At 35.2% G+C, this 21569-nt stretch overlaps 1 protein-coding gene across 1 annotated transcript; it reads right to left on the bottom strand.

Annotated features, from left to right (window-relative positions):
- Positions 1–48: 48 nt before the first annotated feature.
- LOC102582669 (uncharacterized) lies at positions 49–20792 on the bottom strand. The gene is made up of 18 exons (XM_006356701.2): positions 20641–20792; positions 20436–20556; positions 19747–19835; positions 18295–18448; positions 18065–18206; positions 14306–14378; positions 13927–13947; positions 13466–13606; positions 12650–12750; positions 12432–12545; positions 10533–10756; positions 7370–7428; positions 7095–7280; positions 6893–7016; positions 6735–6793; positions 5336–5481; positions 4846–5010; positions 49–540 (listed from the first exon to the last, which is right to left on the bottom strand). The coding sequence occupies exons 1-18, from the start codon at positions 20705–20707 to the stop codon at positions 244–246; spliced, it is 2283 nt and encodes a 760-aa protein (XP_006356763.1). The 5' UTR covers positions 20708–20792; the 3' UTR covers positions 49–243.
- Between the last annotated feature and the right edge of the window lie 777 nt (positions 20793–21569).

The following is a 21569-nucleotide window of genomic DNA, read 5'->3' as shown; positions in this document are numbered from 1 at the left end:
GAAGTGAAATTTCAAATGAGCAACCCAGTCAGTGTCACAGGCGAAAAGTTCAGAAAATCATGAACATTTAGAAACTGGAAGGTTTTCTCCAACGTAGAACTATTAATCCTCTTAAGAACACAACAATTTACTATAAAATAAATAGAAAAACCACTAGCAAATAGAACGGGGTAAGCCACTAATTCATACAAAAATAATGAGCCACGAATTTCTTCAAGAGTCGTACACTACACTATTAAAGGTTTACTTTAGAGCAACATTCACATTTAAAGAGGTGTCCGTCAAAATTAAATCTTTGGAATTATCTGCTTTTGGATGGTTTGGACAATCAAACTTGAGTCTCACATGTACAGGTCTTGTTATGATGATTTCTTCTAGATCTCTTTTTGATGCCAGCAAGAACTGAAGAATTACATCTCTGCTTACCATTGTCCCGGGGTTTAGCAGATCTGCTATCCTGGCTGCTTTCCGTTGTCTACTGTCACTACGGCCATCTGAATCCTTTTTCAGTCTCAGATATAGTGCAGCACAAATGATAACCTGGTGGAGAACCAGAGAAATGAAGACAATCACATAATGACTAAAGCAGCATTTTTGGATCTGAAATTCAGTATATTACTTCCCAAATTTATAAGGATCTTGACAAAAGGCATATATATTATTCATAATCTAGTAGTGAAATTAGGCCTATTTGAAATAGTTAAAGGTAAAAAAATTTGCCTTTTAGAAATTCAGTTGATATCAATTTAAACAAGTAAAAATTTCCAATTTATAGCGGAAGAACTTTTCGAAATAATTTAAGCAAATTCCTTACAAGATTTTTATTTATCATTCCATACAACTACAACTCATGTTATAAAATATTACCAAACTTATGAGTACCAAAGTTAACTGGTCCATGCAAACATCCAAAACATACAGTAAATTTAGTACATTACAAGGCATGGGTTTACACACCCCAAAACACCTAAACATGCCACCAAATTTAAGCTTCAAGATTGAAGTTTCACCAGAAATCTCTATAAAAAAAAAGAACGTTGTAATGAGATCGCCTTCAAAATTTCATATAAATGTATAACACATGGATCCCAAACAAGTTCCAAGACTACTACAAAATATAGATATCTTTATGCAAATGTGATCTTCCTTAAAGCTCCCAAAAACTCTTATCTCCAATGGTCAGCTTCAAGTATCCTCTCAAACATTCCTTACGATAGAAATAACTATCGCTAAGCATAAAGTTTACTGGTCTAAAAACTATAGGTTTGGAGCTATTAGATTTTCCAATTACCTTTGAAGTCATGGGCGGCTCAATTATAACGTATATAAATAAACCAAGTAACCAAATATATCAAATTCAATATTTAAAGATTCAACTTATAGAACAATTTCACAAGAGATTAAATAACAAGTTTCGCCCAATATGTAAATCATGTCATCACACCAAGCATAATCATGTATCGTATCGAGAAGGACTGAAGCACTGTACCAAGAAGGGTCAAAACCCATTGATCAAGAAAACCATATTAAAATGGCTTTCTAGTTCGTACTTAAAATGCACAACTTCCATACTTAACACCAATAAAAAATCCAGAGTCAAAAGATTTGAATCAAGAGGCATGTCAATAGTGACAGTCACAGCCACAAGAAGGACAGAGTCCCAACAAGAATGTCAAGTGATACCAACACAACAAGTAACCAAGACAACCTTTCAGATATATCAACCGGTAACAAGAGTACGCAAACCTCAGTCTTTTAGCATACAAATAGTCCACACAACTTCAAGAGTCCAAACTGTAGACAACCAACGTCTCAAGTTGTACACGAGTATATACAACTAAATATCCTCTTTAATTTTTAATAGCTCCATTATGTTAACATAAAACAAGATTATCATCAAAAGTAAGTCTAGTCTGTGTAAATAACACTGTTTCCAAAACAGTAAATTTGGTCAATCCAGCACCTTATGTTGTAACTTAGTTTTGAAAAGGCAAAATTGGACTTCATGAAAAATATAGGTATATGTCTTAAGGTTGCAAAGAGTCAAGAATCACCACAAAATACCTTTTGCACAAAACGTTGTAATTAAAACACTAGCTATTGGACAAAGGGGATTCCTAAATCGGAAAACTGGACAGAACTTGTCCTAAATGCGTCTCCTTTTTCAAATCCATAACAAAAAACTAGATTTCCACAGAAACATAAGAGGTGTTGACATATGTGTTAACTTTTCAAAACATATTTATTCACTAACAACAGAGCTCTACACAACATGCTAACAATACTAAACACTGCACAATTCGAAAACAAATTTGATCACTTCCCAAAAGGTAGGGTGAGTCTTCAGCCAAAAGGAACAAGTTTTTCTTGTGATTTTGTGGGAAAATACGGTGATGAGAGAGTTCTCAAGATTTCTTAGTCTTAAGAAAACCGAATTTTGTTGAGGGGCAGGAAAACATATGCTATAAAAGTGATGTTTATCACTTAATATAGCTGGAAAATGGTGGCTGCCCAAAATTCTTATAATATCACACTTGAGTCACGGGACAAGCGGTTATTTAACGCCCCCAAAAGGGAAGGGGGAGAGAATTGTAACGCCCCCAAATTATTTAAGCTACTATTCTCACTCCAAGAGGTTATTTCTTGATGATAGGAACAACTCCTCCTTGACTCGAATTTTGTGACGTGAGAAAACTTAATTTCCTTGAATTGTGATTGTATTATAAAGATTGTATTATATATATATATATGCTTTAATAATAGTAACTAAAGTGTGATATTTAAGAATTTTGGGCAGCCACCCTTTTCTAGCTATATTAAGTGATAAACATCACGTTTATAACATATTTTTTCACCCTCTCTCTAGAATTCGGTTTCCTTAAGACTAAGAAACCTTGAGAACTCTCTCATAACCATACCATAAAATCACAAGAAAAAATTGTTCCTTTTGGCTGAAAACTGAAGACTCACCTTACCTTTTGGGTAAGTGATCAAATTTGTTTTTGAGGTGTCAGTATTTAGTATTGTTAGCATATCTCGTTATGTAGAGCTCTGTTGTTGATCAATAAATACGTTTTGAAAAGCTAACACATATACCAACAACACATATGTTTATGTGGACATCTAGTTTTTCTGTTATGAATTAGAAAAAGAGGACGCAAATAGGACAGGTTCTGTTCAACTTTTCCAATTTAGAAATCCCTTATCTCCAACCGCTAGTGTTTTGATTATAACTTCTTGTATGAAAGGTAATTTGTGGTGATTCTTGATTCTTTGCAACCTTAAGACATATACCTACATCTTTTATGAAGGACATAAAGTCCAATTTTGTCGTTTACCTTTTCTAAACTAAGTTACAACATAAGGTACTCGGACTGGCCAGATTTACTGTTTTGAAGACGGTATTATTTACACAGACTAGGCTTACTTTTGATGATAATCTTGTTTTATGTCAACATGATGGAGCTACTAAAAATTATAGAGGGTATTTAATTGTATTTTCAAGGTTGTATATACTCATGTACATGTTGAGGAACTTGAGACATTGGTTGGTCTACCGTTTGGACTCTTGATTTAGTGTTCGACTGTTTGTATGCTAAAAGGATGAGGTTTGTGTAAGCTTGAACTTGTACTCTTGTTACCTACTGGTATATCTGAAAGGTTATCTTGCTACCTTGGTTACTTCTTGTCACTTGTATTGTCGTGTTGGTATCACTTGGCATTCTGTTGGAACTTTGTCCTTCTTGTGGCTGTGACTTTGTCACTATTGACATGCCTCTTGATTCGGATCTTTTGACATCTTGACACCGGATTTTTGGTAGGTGTTAAGTATGGAAGTTGTTCATTTTAAGTACGAACTAGAAAGCCATTTTTAATATGGTTCTTGATTCTCTTGATTGTTGGGTTTTGACCCTTCTTGATACAGGGCTTCGATCTTTCTCGATACATGACTATGCTTGGTGTGATGTCATGATCTACATATTGGGCGAAACTTGTTATTAATCTTTTGTGAAATTGTTCTATGAGCTCTCGTGACACCTAAATCATAAACGATCGAATTTGATACTCTTGATATATATGGTTACTTGATTTGTTTATATATGATATAATTGAGTTTCCCACGACTTCAAAGGTAATTGGAGAATCTAATAGCTCCAAACCTATAGTTTTTACACCACTAAGCTTTATGCTTAGTGATAGTTATTTCTATTGTAGGGAATGTTCGAGAGGATACTTGAAGCTGGCCATTAGAGATAAGAGTTTTTCAAAGCTTCAAGGAAGATCACATTTGCATAAAGGCATCCATACTTTGTAATAGTCTTGGGACTTGTATGGGATCCATGTGTTATACATTTATATGAAATTTTGAAGGTTGGTTCAATCATGACACCATGGTTTGTAACTTAAATTTGGTGACATGTTTTGGTGTTTGGGATGTGTAAACCCATGCCTTGTAATGTACTAAATTTACTGTTTGCTTGGGATGTTTGTATGAAGCATGAACCAGTTAACTTTGGTACTCATAAGTTTAGTAATATTTTATAACGTGAGTTGTATGGAATGATACATGGAAATCTCGTAAGGTATTTCTTAAATTATCCCGCTTTTTCAGTCTCAGATATAGTGCAGCACAATAACCTGGTGGAGAACTAGAGAAATGAAGACAATCACATAATGACTAAAGCAGCATTTTTGGATCTGAAATTCAGTGCAAGTATTTCCAGACTAGACAATTATACAAATTAATTTATCATTTTAAACAACTTGAGCAAGAAATTTCACATATATCCTGGTGAATCTCAGCAATTCAGAATCAAAAGGAAATTGCTGGGAAGAATAATGTACCTCACTTGTTCCAGGACTTGAGTTAACGGAGCAACTTATCTCAACTTTCCCTTCTGGAATTTCCTCACCACGGCTTATTGTTGCCTCTTCTATGGTTGCTGCAATTTCTGATGTTGAAAAGGCAAGGTGGTCGATTTCATCATACCATTGCTGGGCAATACCAACCTGCATATCCTCATCAATTTAACTCTTTAAACTACTGGAGAGAAGGCACTACTTAAGGTATGTGCTATTTAATACTCCGTTCATTTCACATAGATCTCTTGGTTTGACTCTGCACTGCTACTGGAGGAGTTTAAAAATGAATTATTCAGCATTTGTTGAGAAAAAATGTTGGACAATATTCCTTTTTTTTTAAAAGTGGTCCCAGATAACTATTTGTGGTATATGGTATATACCCAAAAATGAAGAGTGAAAAATCAGCTTGGGATGAAGGAAGTAGAATTTATGGGTGAATACAAATACATGAAGCCTAAAGGTAATCAGAAACCTTTTCTGAAGATGTAATCGTGCTATCTGCCTCGGATATTTCAGTTGCTGCCCCTCTAGTTAGCCGCCATATACAACTCTCACCCAATGGTTCAATTAGATCAACATATTCTGGAATATCCACATCCAGTCGTATGTCAATTTTACCTGTTAAGAAAATGAAGCGAGGTTATCATGTAGTACTCCCTCTATATAGTAAAACTTAGCCTACTCTCTCTTTTTACATTGATCTATAAAAAACAACTTTTTTAACAGGTAGCAGTGACAACCCAATAACTACTCTCCATTGTAATGCATTCTCTATTTTGGGACATCTCAAACTGCTGATTGCCATAACCGTTAATTAAACCATTAAATTTTAAACCTTGAAACAACACACTAGGCAGATTAACATTTTAGACTCCCTCCTTCTATCTGTTGATGACATAAAATTGGTCATTAAAAGTACTTATATGATTTCAAATTTGAGTTAACATATACTAAATTAATTACTCCCTGATGTGTGTGTAAAAATCACTAAAATTTCACAAACAGCAATTGCCTGTTTAGCCAAGCTTTTGAAAGGTTAAAAGTGCTTATACAAAAATGCTTTTTTTTTTTATGACCAGAGAAAATCGCTTATTTTAAAGACCAAAGGTGTTTGGCCAAGCTTTTGGTGAAGAAATAAATGTTTTTGAATAGTAAAAAAAGCCTTTTTTCCACTTTTAAGCAGAAGCTGAAAAAAGTGCTTTTGATTTTTAGGACAAGATTACTCATCAAAAATTTACATTTACCAAATTAAGTAACTTACTTTTGCGTAATTTGACACCTAAAAGTACCTTCTTGAAAATATTGGTCAAACACAAACCACTAAGGGAAGTACTTCTCACATGATATAACCAAACACAAATTGCTACACTTCCACAGCACTTCAAAAAACACTTTTTATAAGCAACTGTTAAAGCTGATTTCGACAGCTTGGTCAAACAGGTTGTAAATTTGAAACCATAATTTCAAATATGTAATTGGTTCAGTAGTAATAACCTAAAATTTGAACCCAACAAATTTAGGTTTTGGATCCGCCTCTACTGATATATTTACATTTCAAGTATATTTTCAATACTTATCTAACTCCTAACATACTAATCTATAACACACTTACTAGTCCCCCTCTGGAGTTGACCAAAAAAGCTCTTTTATTTTTGAAGGAAGAGTAAATGTATCACAAAATTAATATAAATTAATTACAACCAAATTCTTGCAAGAATATATGATCCAGAAAAAGAAGATAAGTAAGATACAATATTGAAGATAAAAATTATAGGTATTGATAAACAACTGAAAGATCAGTAAAAAAAAATCCAGGTAAGAGTTTTTTCACAAATTATTTAAACTACATGTGACCAATAGGCTATTACTACCTGGCAACAAGTTGAAAGATTCTATGTGATCAATAGAATTTGCTGCCAATGCTGCATCACTGTAACACCAACATCAAATACAGTAAATTAATATAATTACCCAGAGAAAGCAGGAAAGAACAATGGCTTATAGAGCTTCTTTAATCTGTCACACTTACGCAGCACATACTCGTTCCAGAGGAGATGAGGACCAGTAAGGAAACCCAAGGATCCCCAAATTAGAAAACTGGAAGCTTGATAGAGAACCCGAGTTTCTATTGAGTTTTAATACCGTTTGACCAACTACAGATAAGTACAATCAAAAATTGAATCAGGCAAAGCAGATGTTACAACGGATCCAATCATTGAAGACATGACTACCTGTATCACAAATGAGTATCTGATCCTGAAAAGTTACCACAGAAGATATAAGCTCAACATATGGAATTCTCTTTGACAAGCAATGTGCATCCACTTGCTGCTGCAACCAATCATTAGGTATTTGATTCAAAAGCATCGACTTCTCCAGGATCAATGGCTCACAGATCTCCAAAATATTTGAAAATCCTTTTAGAGTATGGATGAGTCAACAACTGACAAGGCTAACTGATAGAATAGAGACAACTTAAGAACATTTTTGGCAATAATTTATGTACCTTTAATAACCTCTCTGATCAAGCCTAAGGCTAAATCCATGATCCACAACGTCTCACAGCTTCATGCAAGAAAATTAAAGTGAGGGCAGCCCCACAGCTCAAACCATAAAATTTACAAATACGAGTGCAGATATTGTCAAGATATTTAATTTCAAACTAAGGAAAACAATTTCTGCAATATATGAGTTTAGAAAGAGCAATCCTGGGGCTTTTAGTATTCCAATTTCTATGATTCCATAAAGGGGTCATAGAGACAAGATTACAAGCTTGTTTATTATATTTAAATTGCAAGTTCATGAAATGTTGCCCAATTGGGTTCTAAAACAAAATTAACAGCCAATTTGGGGGCATATGTTCCAAGTATCTCCAACCTTGTAAACGTGTTATGTTATACCAACATACCTAGTTATGCTGCCCAAAGATAGATTATAAAGCTTAAGGCCTAAGAATATATAGATTACATAGTATTAACAACTATTAACAGACAAACAGTTGCATTATATTTCATGACATTCTGCTTAAAGAGAGAACAAGGAAAAAATGAACCTGTAAAGTCAAAGGGAAAACAAGAAAATAGAAACTACAAAGCCGGATCTCTGAAGAAATTTTATGTCAGAACCAGTTGACGACAAAAATGAAAAGTTAAATGGGCATAACTAGTCACTGACGGTGTTTTGTGTTTGCACATCAACATGGGACATCTAATGACCAAACTAACTGTGTAACATGAATGTTCTATAGCATTTAACGCTTAGGACAATAGATTGAATTGGAAAACACTACTGATTTTTCAACTTCCCTTATGAAGGAATCATATCTTATTTGAGCTTCATATCGCCCATTTCAATCTCGAACAAAGGAGGAAAGTTTGGAAGGTTAGCAGCCAATGTAACAGAGTGAACTCCAATGTTTTGGAGTTGAGAAACACTAATGGATCTGCCTTTGAAGGTTGTGAGAAGGAGGCTATAGATCGTACGTGTATCACAGCTTGATCAAAGTATGCATATGATTTAGATGTTATCACACTCATGACAGTGTCAAAGGAGACAAGGTACCCCTAAAATCTAACCTAATGAAAATATAATAATGCCAACTAAAGTGTAGGTGTGAAACCATGATAAGATGTTAAAAGGAGACTAGGTAATCTTAAAACCACATGAAGGAAGTTATCTCAGAATACCTATAATCTCTTAGACTAGATGCAGATTTAGCGAAAAATAGAATAGACCAGTTTGGAGATTCTGGAAAGAGAAGGGGAGATATAATCTGGTTGAATGGGAGGTCACTCAATTAAGAAAAGGGCAAGGAGGACTAGGAATAAAGAATCTGGAAATTCACAACAGCTGCCTTTTGATGAAATGGCTTTGGAGATTCTGTGATGAAGAAACTTCCCTCTGGAAGGAAGTAATTGTTCACAAGTTTGGACAGAACAGTCCTTGGTGCTCAAATGAAGTGAATTGCACTTATGGGACGGGTGTATGGAGGACTATCAGAGGTCTATGGTCAAAGCTCCAGGAGAACTCTAAAATCAGAGTGGGCAATGGTAACAATGTTAGGTTTTGGAAGGATAATTGGATAGGGGAAGTACCACTGCAGGATAAATTTCCAGATCTCATGTTACTATCTAGCAACCCTGAAATTGTTGTGTCTGGTAGTTGGTCCCCCCAGGGTTGGGATCTCAACTTCAGAAGGCACTTAAATGACTGGGAGGTAAAAAGAGTAGTTGACCTGCTAAAAGAAGTGGATACTTTTGGTGGGACAATAATGGAGCCTGATAGACTTAGATGGAGACACAGTTCAGAAGGAAGTTTCACAGTAAATAAGTTATACAAGAGGGAGAATAGCATTATGCAGGAGGAAGAGCTAAAGATATGGAGGAATGTCTGGAAGAACATAGCCCCTACAAAAGTGAAATGCTTCACATGCTAGTGGTAAAAAAGGCATGCCTTACTCATGAAGTGTTACAAAAGAAGGGGAGAGTTCTGGTGACTAGATGTTTTTTGTACAATGAGACTGGGGAGACAAACAATCACTTGTTCCAACACTATAAATTCACTGCTCAATTGTGGAACCTGTTTTTCACTCACAAAGACAGTGTGGACAATGCCTGAACATACAATTGATCTAATGAGTTGTTGGATGAAAGGAGGGGGAAGTAAAAAGTCAGAAAAAATGGTGGAAAAATAATACCCTCTTGCATATGGTGGACAGTATGGAGGGAGAGAAATGGAAGGTGTTTTGAAGACAAAATCAGATCAGTCCATGATGTGAAATGGAATTGTCTGGTGACTTTATTTTTTTGGTGTAAACAAAACTGTATAGAGGAAATAGAGGAGTTTAGTAGAATTTCTAGGAGCTTTGTAAAGCTAGAGTCTACTTGCTTTGTAACATGTTTCTGATGGTGGCCAGCATTCCCAATGCTGAAGAATACAACAGTACTAATCCTCAAAAAAAATATAGAATAGACCAGAAGAAGAAGATCCATTTAGGAGATATAAGCTAGTTGGCTTTTATATGTCAATTGAAAATGTAGAAAACTTCTATTACTGTTACTAGTGTCTAAATTATTAAATGTTGAAATAAAACAAATTCAAATGGAGTGAAATGAATAATGAGGATACATATATGGATATACCCAACCTTAATAATTAGCTTGGTATTGAAGAATTATTTTTTTCATCATCTTGTTCCCATTTGCAATTGAAGAAAGTACAAGGAAATCCAGAAACAGATAATATTCCCAGCATCCATCAGCTGATTATTCCCTCCTTTAATTTTCCTTATTGTTTGACAACGGTGCTTTCTGCCTATTGTAATAAGGTAACTCTAAACTAAGCCTTCAGGAAACTTAAATGTTAGAACAGATAATTGATCCATTTCCATTAGGTTGATAGAGAACCAATGAAAGGAACTTTCCTATCCTGCTTCTGTATCAGAAAACCGACAAGCAGATTATGCCTTTTCACCTCACCAAACAACTCAAACGAAAACAATTAAAATTTCACAGCTAGTGTTCTATGTTCATTAATATAAAGTCGTCGTGCAAAATAAGTAGAGTGTCCTTGCATTTGAAATAGAAGTTAAAACAAAGTGCGGATGAAATATATGAAACATTTGCAGATGTATAAACTTGGAAGATAAATGGACCAGATGTCGCATCTACCTGCGGTTAAAAATGAGGAGATCACCATTTGGAGATTTCAGAATGTGCCATGGAAACAGCAATGCATCCGGATTCAATTCCTCAGACTGTGCAGCTAGATCATTTCTAGGCCAAAGCTTTCCCAATATCCAGCTCCATATACTGCTATCTTTATTTGTTTTGCTTCTTGGGTACAACGTGTCCACAACCCTCCTCCCCATATCAGCTCTCCTAATAGCATGATTCTTTCACAACAGGGACACATTTGTTAGCTTTATGAAGTATTAGGGACTACCAAAAAAAAAAAAGGAACAGTAAGGGTGTCCTCAACCACTAGGACAAAATCTTAAGGTTGTAAAATAGTGGAACATTATAAAATTCAGGTATAACATAAAGGAGATACATGGAAGCAATACTGTCTTTTGAATAACATATCTTAAGATCATTCTATATCCCATTTGACAGAAATTTTTATATCATTCAGCCAAATAAACAGAAAGTTATTGATACTTGTAGAGAGAACTGTAGATTGAGGGCTAATTCAACAACAATATGACTCGGGGAGAAGCAAGGAAATACACAGATATTACCCTGTGAAACCCAATTTGAATGCTCCATTCCTACTTCACTTGATCATTTAGAGAAAAATTATAAGTTGGGTGTTCCGAAGGATCAAAATAGGAAATGTGCAGGAGGCCATGCTACATTGTGGTTCTTATGAGAGGAACAAAAAAGATTACGTTGAAAAGAATAAAAGTGAGCATGCAATCTTTCATTCTGTTGTGACTATATGGTAGACCTCTCTTGTGAAAGAACTTGGACATAATCTTCAAAAGAACCAAAAGGGATATAAGGAAATTCACTTTGGGTGGAGTGGAAGTTCCTTTTTTAACTCGGGCGACCATGTACTGCATCAAAATGTCTGGAACTGAGTGCAGACTTATTTTCTATTAAAAAGGCTAACATCACTCAAAAGTTGAATAACCACATTTGCCTTTTACCACTATCTTTCACTAGGTTCACTTGAGTTAGAAGTATAAACACGTAATCATGGTCAGTTAGCTCAAGTTCTTGAAATTCATGTGTGCTCAAATGTTAAAAGCTCAACCCACTGAATTTAGAAAATTGAGCTTCTCTTGATAAAGTAAACAAGCCTGAGCTTGATTTCGCTTTACTGGAGCACAAATTATAATTAAAGGAATTTATTAATTTTTTACATGATGTATGCATATGTTAGAAATTAAGAAGGGACACACTAGAACACTAATACTAGATAGGATCAGAACATTCCGCATAACTAGTATTGAGTTTCCAATATATATTGGAAAACAATTAGCTCAACTAATTTATATCTTTGCTTTTATTTTCAATATACAAATATGTAGAAGTTAGAAAAAAAGACCCCAGGAACTTAAACAGCCAATCTCGAACTTGTACAAGCTCAAATTGCTGATTAATAATGAGCTTAGGCCAGGCTGCATTCATTAATACACAAACATTGGTATTTTGACTATTGCTCATAGCTTCAGTTTCGTGTTCTTTTACCGAACTATTTACTCCCTCTTATATAACAATTTGGAGACTCATCTCATGTATATATTACTTTTATGGTGAGAAGAAAGACTATTGACTTTTAAAATATTTTCATAGCTTCACATGAAACACAGCACGTAATTTTTAAGAAATGAATGAATTAATGAATTCTGCTCTTGAGACGTCAACATTTTTTCTGAAAGTGAATTAACAATTTGAGACATCCCAAACAATTGAACTCTTGAGTGATGAAGTGGTTTTATTTTTCACTTGCCAAATCAGACACATCCACACCCTTCTCTTTTTTTGTTCCTCGTAACCATCAATATTAGATAATGAGAAATAGGATATCATACCAAGAAAATTAAAGAGCTCCAATGCAATTACCTCCGAGTCCACAAGATATAGACAGTCCTCAGAGGCATGATAAAAAGAAGCTGCCGGACGCCTCAACTTTGCTGATTCAAATTCTCCATCCTCATGACCAGGGGAAGAACCAATCTGCGTCAAATGATCATGTTTGCATTAGAAATTCCTTTCATGCTTTAACAGTAGGATATGACAATCAAAGATGATGAAGCAACACATGCATGCCTGACACATACAGAGTCTAAGATCTTTCCATTGCCATCTAGTACAATAACTCTGTGGTGATTGGAGTCAGAGAGGAAAAGGCGATTGCCACTCTCATCAACTGAAATGCCACCTGCAAGGAAATTCAGAAACTTAAGTATAAGATACAAATGCTAGGAACAAGGGACTTCAGTCAAATTACAATCCTCGCATTTGTATATGGGAGCTTTCGCATCTTTTTATCATCCTATGAAATTATTTAGACAAGGGAAGCTTTTTCAAAAGTAAATTGACATAGCTATCAGTTTTGGGTTTCAAAAGGCCACACCATAATTTCAAGCTTCCTCATAGTGATTCAAAGAGAACCAACGACATACTTCTTTACGTCTTTCTATCATAGCACTGCTTTATGGCACTGAACATCATCAACATTTATTTTGAAATTTTAGCGAACTACTGTTTGATGATTCCTCTACTTGATCCTTAGAACCTCTAAATTGCACTAGGTTTACAACCCCATCAGTAGGAAGAGCTATAATACATCATTTCATACAAATTACACCTTGAATTCATCCCTTCTTTAAATGCTTAATTGTTCCTTTCTTGTCTGATTTTCCATCATTTTACAAGGCAACAAAAAGAAAGGGGATAGGCAGAAGGAATCCGTGGATAAACATCATATTCGTAATTTTATACTAAAGGGAAACACACAAGTTGCACGTTTGAGGCAGAAAATCTCAAAATCCTTGCACCTTCATAGTAATTAATATATGGGAATGTCCATAATTATCTTTTTAAGTAAGTGCTAAATCAAAGTACGGGGGACAGCTCAACAGGGGAACCTCTACCTGGAAAGTAAAGAAGCAGGTTTCGCAAGGGAAAACAGAGAGGTGGTTCCTTGAAGTCATCAGTTGGCTTTACCCATGTGCTTGTCAGATTATGCATGATCTTGGGGGTTTCACTCTCTTGTGCTCTGAAATCCTTGATTGCTGACATTGCAGAATGTAACAGAGAACCTTAGTTTAAAGACAATAGAAGGAAAATGGATGATAGAGTTCCAGTTCTAATCATGCCATACACTGACCATCACCATCACTCCCCCAACAAAAGTCACATTTTGTGATGAATATGCAATTCAGAAGTAATCAATCATACTTCTAATCAAAAAAAGGAAAAGGAACTAATTGTCCTTATTAACTAAATCTTTGGATAAAGGTAGTAGCAGCTCCAACAAAAAAAGATTAGTACTTAACATTTATTCAGCATGGCAGATATTTAAAAAAGAAAAAGAAAAGGAGACACACCCTACCTTTGTCTAGAATCACAATATCTGCTTCCTTCCCATAATAGATTGAAGAACTTTCAGAACCATTACACAACACGTAGCAGGCCTCACAAGCAATCTGAAAAAGGACGTAGTATGTCAATTCATGAGCAATGAATGGATCCAGTGACAATCACAACATGAGAAACATGAAATAAAGGTTGCAGAAGGTCAGATATCAATGAAGAGTAACAACAACATAACCCAGTGTAATACCACAAGTGGGGTCTGGGGAGAGGTTATTTCCGATAGACCCTCGGCTCAAATAAAGCATATCAAAATCAAGTATGGAAAAGAAATATAATAATGAAGAAGCCATGCTAAAAGTAAATGAGAAGAAAACAGTAGAAATAACTAATAATATCTGCTTCCTTCCCATAATAGATTGAAGAACTTTCAGAACCATTACACAACACGTAGCAGGCCTCACAAGCAATCTGAAAAAGGACGTAGTATGTCAATTCATGAGCAATGAATGGATCCAGTGACAATCACAACATGAGAAACATGAAATAAAGGTTGCAGAAGGTCAGATATCAATGAAGAGTAACAACAACATAACCCAGTGTAATACCACAAGTGGGGTCTGGGGAGAGGTTATTTCCGATAGACCCTCGGCTCAAATAAAGCATATCAAAATCAAGTATGGAAAAGAAATATAATAATGAAGAAGCCATGCTAAAAGTAAATGAGAAGAAAACAGTAGAAATAACTAATAATATCTGCTTCCTTCCCATAATAGATCGAAGAACTTTCAGAACCATTAAACAACACATAGCAGGCCTCACAAGCAATCTGAAAAAGGACGTAGTATGTCAATTCATGAGCAATGAATGGATCCAGTGACAATTACAACATGAGAAACATGAAATAAAGGTTGCAGAAGGCCAGATATCAATGAAGAGCAACAACAACATAACCCAGTGTGATACCACAAGTGGGGCCTGGGGAGAGGTTATTTCTGATAACCCTCGGCTCAAATAAAGCATATCAAAATCAAGTATGGAAAAGAAATATAATAATGAAGAAGCCATGCTAAAAGTAAATGAGAAGAAAACAGTAGAAATAACTAATAATACAGTAACCGAGGCAAAGGAAAAAACAGATAATAATAAAATAGAAAAATAAGAATGTAGGAGAGTAATAATAACAATACCGATAAGAAAAACTAGACAACACTTACTACCTACTAACCTCCTACTCTAATCCCCTGACCTCCATATCCTCTTGTCTAGTCATGTCTTGATAAGCTGAGTCATATCCTATCTAATCACTACTCCTCAATACTTCTTCGGTCTACCACTACCTTACTCTCCCCATATCCACCATAGTCAACCTCTTACACCTCCACATTGGGGCATCTATGCATCTCCTCTTCACATTTCCGAACGATCACAAACTCGCCACCTCGTCTTGTCCATCATAAGGGTCACTCCCACATTGACTCGAATATCTTTGTTTATAATTCTCTCTCCTAGTATGCCCACACATCCATTTTAACATCCTCATTTTCACTACTTTCATCTTCCGGACATGCGAGTTCTTGACCAGCCAACACTACACCCTATACAACATAATTGGTCATACAACCACTTTATAAAACTCACTTTTAAGTCTTGGTGATACATTCTTATCACACAAGAAACCGGATGCGACCCTCCACTCCATCCACCTTGCTCTAATACAATGAGTAACATCATCATCAATTTCCCCTATTTCCTTGGATTATTGACCCAAGGTACTTGAAATTTCCTCTCTTGGGGATGATTTGTGTATCAATCCTCACTTCCCCATCTACCACGTATTACATCAATGAGCTTGCACTCCAAGTACTCTGTCTTAGTCCTACTCAACTTGAACCCTTTAGACTCCAGGCATATCTCCAAACGTCCAGTCTATCGTTAACTTTGCCACATGTTTCGTTAATCAATACAATGTCATCTACAAATAGCATACCCTACCCTTGAATATGTCACGTCAATTCACCCATCGCCAAGGCAAATAGAAATGGCCATAATCCTTGATACAACTCCATCACAACTAGAAAGTGCTCTGAATCTCCTCCCATTGTCCTCACTAGGTCTTGGCTTCTTCATACATGTCCTTAACCACCCTAATGTAAGCTACATGTGCACATTTAGCCTCCAAGCATCTCCATAAAACCCTTAGAACTCCATCATACACTTTTTCTAGGTCAACAAAGAGAAAATATCACCCAAAAACAACTTATTATGCATATGTTGTATTAAAATATATAGAGGGTAACAAGCAACAAAGTAATACTCAATACCCAAAAGAAACATGGACAAATTGCAAGAAACAGAAGTCGTATCTTAACCCAAGTACACAACCAAGATGTTTTTGATGAGGGTGCTGCAAGTTTAACAATTAAGCACAACATTTCCAATACCGACCCATATATCAACATGAATATATGACCAAAGGATATAAAAGATTGAATGTAGCTAACATTGATTGCCTATTAAAAACATGAAAAGAAAGATTGATGACATAGACATACCCCACAATACGCATTGCATCTTCTAGCACAATGCCAATTTTCTCTAATTTAGACGAGACTCAAGGTCTAACTACCATATCAGCACCACTTTGCACATAAAAGGAGATTTAGTTGAGGCCCAACACAAAATTTAAACTATTTAACCAATACTGTTAAAGATGTCAAAATCTAATGATGAGGTTATTTTTGAGTTCATCCATTTGGTCCTCAAGGAGACTCTCTAGCAATGTTCAACAATCTTTGAAAGCATTATTATCTAGTTTATAATTCATATCGGTTTTCATAGTTTCTGTTATGACTTATAAGAGTTCTAGGGAGTTACTACTTCTTCTCTGCCTGTTAAAATCATAGTGCTATTCATAACCCCTATGACAGTATATGAAATAATGTTTCTATAGTGTACCAAAAACATCAACTTATTCATTAACAGAATAGAGAAAGAAACATAGAAGGGATTTGTCTATTTTTTTTTTAAACTGGTAACATTTGTATTTCATTTAGTACTTAGGTAGTACTGAAAAACCATATTTACAAAAGCAGAAAGGAAGTATAATCTATCCAAAAACTGAACCAAATCTAAATGGATCCTAAAACATCTATGATTGACTCAGTTTCATTGGAGTAGACATTTGTACACCAAAAGTAGAACAACAAAATACACTTAAGCTTTACTTCCTGCAAGTTGTTGTTCCTATTCTCAAAACATCTCTCGTTTCTCTCCCTCCATATAGTCCACCAAATACTAGCAAGGATCATCCTCCATCTTTCTCTGTTTGTAGCCCCAACTCCAGCCATCTCCCAACTGAATAGAGTCTTATCAATCTTGCTAGGCATACACCAAGATATGTCTTTGAGATTAAGGAAAATCTGCCACAGCTGCTCAGTAAAGTTGCAATGTAAGAAGAGATGTCTCACTGTCTCATTAGCCTTACCACATAAGGAACATCTGTTGCATAGAGAGATTCCTCTCTTGGCCACATTATCCAATGTTAAAACTGCTTCATTGGCTAGTAGCCATGTAAAGCATGCCACTTTGTGTGGCACTTTGATCCTCCAGATTTGCTTCCAAGGCCATTTGAAGTCTTGAATGTGACCAGGACTTATCTGTTTGTATCCTTCTTTCACCTTGTAACTACCTTTGTTGTGCCCCTGCCACCATAAATAATCCTCGCCTGTTTGTATACCTTGAAAATTCTCCAGAACCTTAAACAGTTCAAGTATTCTGGGAATTTCCCAGTCATTCAGATTTCTTCTGAGGATCAGATCCCCATGATTATTTTCTTAAAACCAATGATAGATTTTATCTTGCTTTCCTTAGAACATCAGCAAGGATATGATGGACACATAAACTTTACATACTAAAGGAAACCAAGTTAGCAAATAAATATAAGAAAGCACAGTATCCAGGTACTAATGACAGAAAGTTCAAATCTTCATTGAATAGTCAAAAATTGCAATTCCCTTCTGACTAAGTACAGATATTTCAATAGAGTCCCATCTTTGAAACAGCTATCAAGTCGTACGACACAATATATGAAAAAAAGCAGATTGAATAAGATCCTTCAAACTGCACTAATTGAGCAACAAATTAAGTGAACATACCTCTAGAACATTCTTGTTAGCTAGAAGGATAGGAAAGGCAATGTATTCTTTCAAGGTTCTCCCAAGCAGATGTGTGCAAATATCACTGGAACAAAGTGGGATCTTCGTATCCTGGAAACCAATTATTTGAAGGAAAGGATATCTGCAACATTGGAAGAAAGTAGAGATCTGTGAAAACATGTATATAAGAAAATTAACACAGAACAAGTTTGCATAAGGATCTATGCTACCTATCCTGGAGAAACTTTACTTTCTCAAGCATGCTAACAAAGTTTGCCTCCGTGATTGAGGAACTATTTACGAATCCAGCTATGAGCACTAAGAAAATGCCATCTTTCAGAGATTTCTTATCCGGAATTCCATTGAACCAACAATGAGAAGGGCCTGTACATTTTGTTCAAAAAGCAACGGAAAATGAGGCAAGTATGCATATATATCCAGTTACAGAAACCAGATAATGAACAAGTTAGTAGTGCCAAAAATTAAGCAAGAAATGTGAAGAATATAGAACAAGTTAGGAGTCGATTGGAAGGGCAGTCCGGTGCACTGGGCGGAACCACAAGGTTTATTGTGCACAGCCTTACCTGCATTTATGCAAGAGGTTGTTTCCACAGCTTGAACCTGTGACCTCCTAGTCACCTAGCAGCAATTTACCAGTGTCGATTGGAAGAATAACAAAAGATTGGAGGATAGGAATCGATGGTCATTGGATATATTATGACTGTAGCAAGTTCATTAAATTATGTTGATGTTCTCTCTTCTAAAATGATAGCAGAAATGGAGCTAGAAGGGGTTTAATGCCAGATGGCTAACCTTGCTTGCTTGGGAAAGTCTTGCAATAGATTCAACTGTTGCTAATTTTTAACTGATGGAAGAGAAAACAACACGGAAGACATGATGGTCTTTGTGATGTTGCTGAAGCAGTCATCATGCTACTCAAGGAGCTTTGATGGTGGTGCAAACTAGAAGTCCTAACACTCGTAGGTGATCTTCTGATAGATATGTTGGTAAGGAAGATAGACTGGTCACTGGTGACATCAAATCAGGATCATACTGTTCATTATCGGAATAAAAAAGCAAATGCATACAGCTGTGGAAAACAGATTGCCACTCACAACACTTGCTTTTGCGAAAAATAAGGTCGATATACAAAACTAGAAAATGAACTCAGAGTTCAAACATGCCACGGATTGACACATGCTAATAAAGCCTCCAACTGAAAATCTACTGCAAAGGTAGAATCTTAATGACATAAGAAGCATGAATATGTATGCTAAGGCCATAAGTAATTTATCATATGCATCCATCTACTAAACATTGAGCTCTCAGGACTCATTTCACTGATAAGATCCACAGAAGGTACATGATTAATTCAACCGCTGACAAGTTGGTCCAGTACAACAGTCATTTATTGGCCATCTGTGCAAATCTTTGGTGCAGCATATAGGAAAGAGAAAAGTATTAAAAAAATTCTCCAGCTCAGGATTTTTTTTCTTTTCTTCATAGGTAAGTTTCTTCAACTCGGCTTTAATTGATCAGAAATCCCCAGAACTTGATGAATTTTTCCTACTAAAACCTATTGGTATCTAGACATATTCCACATGTGACCTCAGTACATGGTTTCATCCTCACAATTTTACAAAGAAAAACAAAATCACATTTACCAAGTGAGAGTAGCTCACCTTCAGGTTTATCAATAGTAGACTTAATGAAGGAGGGGAAATCGAGTTGTACAAGAGGCTCCGACACTGCTTCTGATATAGTTGAATACCTGAAAGAGACTGTCAAGGACAAGTGAAGACTACTAAAACCTCCAAAATAGTAGGCTGAATGAATTCAAACTACTACATGGAGCACTAGAAAAACAAAATTTTAGAATTACTTATCAATCTTTTTTTTCCCTATAATCTCTTTCCTCTGAAAATTATTAAACCCTAACAATTGTATATTATTTTGGTACAATGATAACAATTGTATATACCAAAGTAACCGAATTTTCCCCATGTTAATACATATATACGGCACTAGAAAAAAATTAGAGCTCAATTAACTTTACCCATTAAGGAATTAAACAAGAACTTCTAAGGACAACTTTGCATCATCATATTGTATAAATCATAACATATAATGATAGAAAAAACTTTCAAGATAGTATTTTTTTAATGTGAGCTGAATCAAACATCAACTGAAAAATTATTTAATCGCTCTCCTCTTCCTTACTGAAATTTGAAAGAATTTCAATAAAAAAATATTAACAAAATGATAAAGAGATAATCCACATTACTATTCATTGTTGTTCAATCAGGTGGAAACATAGTTCTAAAGAAATTCAAATTGGTGTACTCTGTATCCAGAAAATAGAAATTGTTACCTATGATCCTGATGACATCTATATAGGCACATTGTATTGATGTCTGCACGTAAATTTTTCGAACAATTCAAAAGAGGCGGCAGCAAAATGCCGTCTTTTCTGGGTAGATTATACATGTTTCCTGTCCAGAATCAGGAATTCATATTAGCAGAAAATAATTAGAAAACATTAGCCAAATAATTTGACATTAGGAAGAAGTAAGTACCAGCAGAAAGAAGAGGGAGCAGCCTATAAGCTTCTTTCAGGCGTCTAACTCGGAGAGACATAGCCATACTCGTCTCTCTTTCTCAGCTCTTCAAACTTCACAGCAGGGAAGCTTTCGAGTTTTAGGGCTAAAATGTAGAGACCTTAAATAACTTCTTGCAAACTACAATTACCTAGTAATAACTTTTTAGTTTTTACATTTCAACAAGATTTAACTCCTAATTTAGTCAAAGTTCCAAGTAAATACCCTTTCATGTAGGGGTGGACATGGTGTGGTACCGTATGATATTTGAAAATTTTGATATTGTAATTTCGGTATTCAGTTTTTAAAACATTATATCATTACCATACCAATTTAATTCGGTGTAATTCGGTATTTTAAAGTTCAGTTTCATTATCTACGGTATGAAAAATCGGTAATCATAGTCTGTTCAACTTCAACTAATATATACTCATATAATTGAGTATTATAACTTCGACAATTAAAAAAAAATCTCAATTGTATCATACTAACACATTACACATGTAAAAATATATTATATTCAAAATAAAGAACAAACAACTCATTTCATTAATCAATTAAATTTCAGATACATTTCAATCAAAATAGAGTAGTCAAAGTTTCTACTTCTAAACATTTAGGGGTCGTTTGGTTGGGAACTAGTTATCCTAGGATTAACTATCCTGGGGTTAGTTATCCTGGGATAACCTATCCCACCATGTATATGAGATAACTTATCTTATCACTATGCTATAAATGGTGGAATAAGTTATCCCAAATATGTCAACCAAACAAGACATCTAAATTTATCTCAAGACTATTTATGATTATCCCTCACACCAAACGAGCCCTTAGTTTATACTAATACAAGGTTGCATATTTGTTAGTATTTTAATAATATTATATTATTTATGTAACTATATGTAACA

The sequence above is a fragment of the Solanum tuberosum genome, unplaced genomic scaffold, assembly GCF_000226075.1.
Source record: "Solanum tuberosum cultivar DM 1-3 516 R44 unplaced genomic scaffold, SolTub_3.0 scf00229, whole genome shotgun sequence".
Classification (NCBI taxonomy): Eukaryota; Viridiplantae; Streptophyta; class Magnoliopsida; order Solanales; family Solanaceae; genus Solanum; species Solanum tuberosum.
The sequence above is the reverse complement of the archived record's forward strand: the minus strand, read 5'-3'. Positions and strand labels throughout refer to the sequence as shown.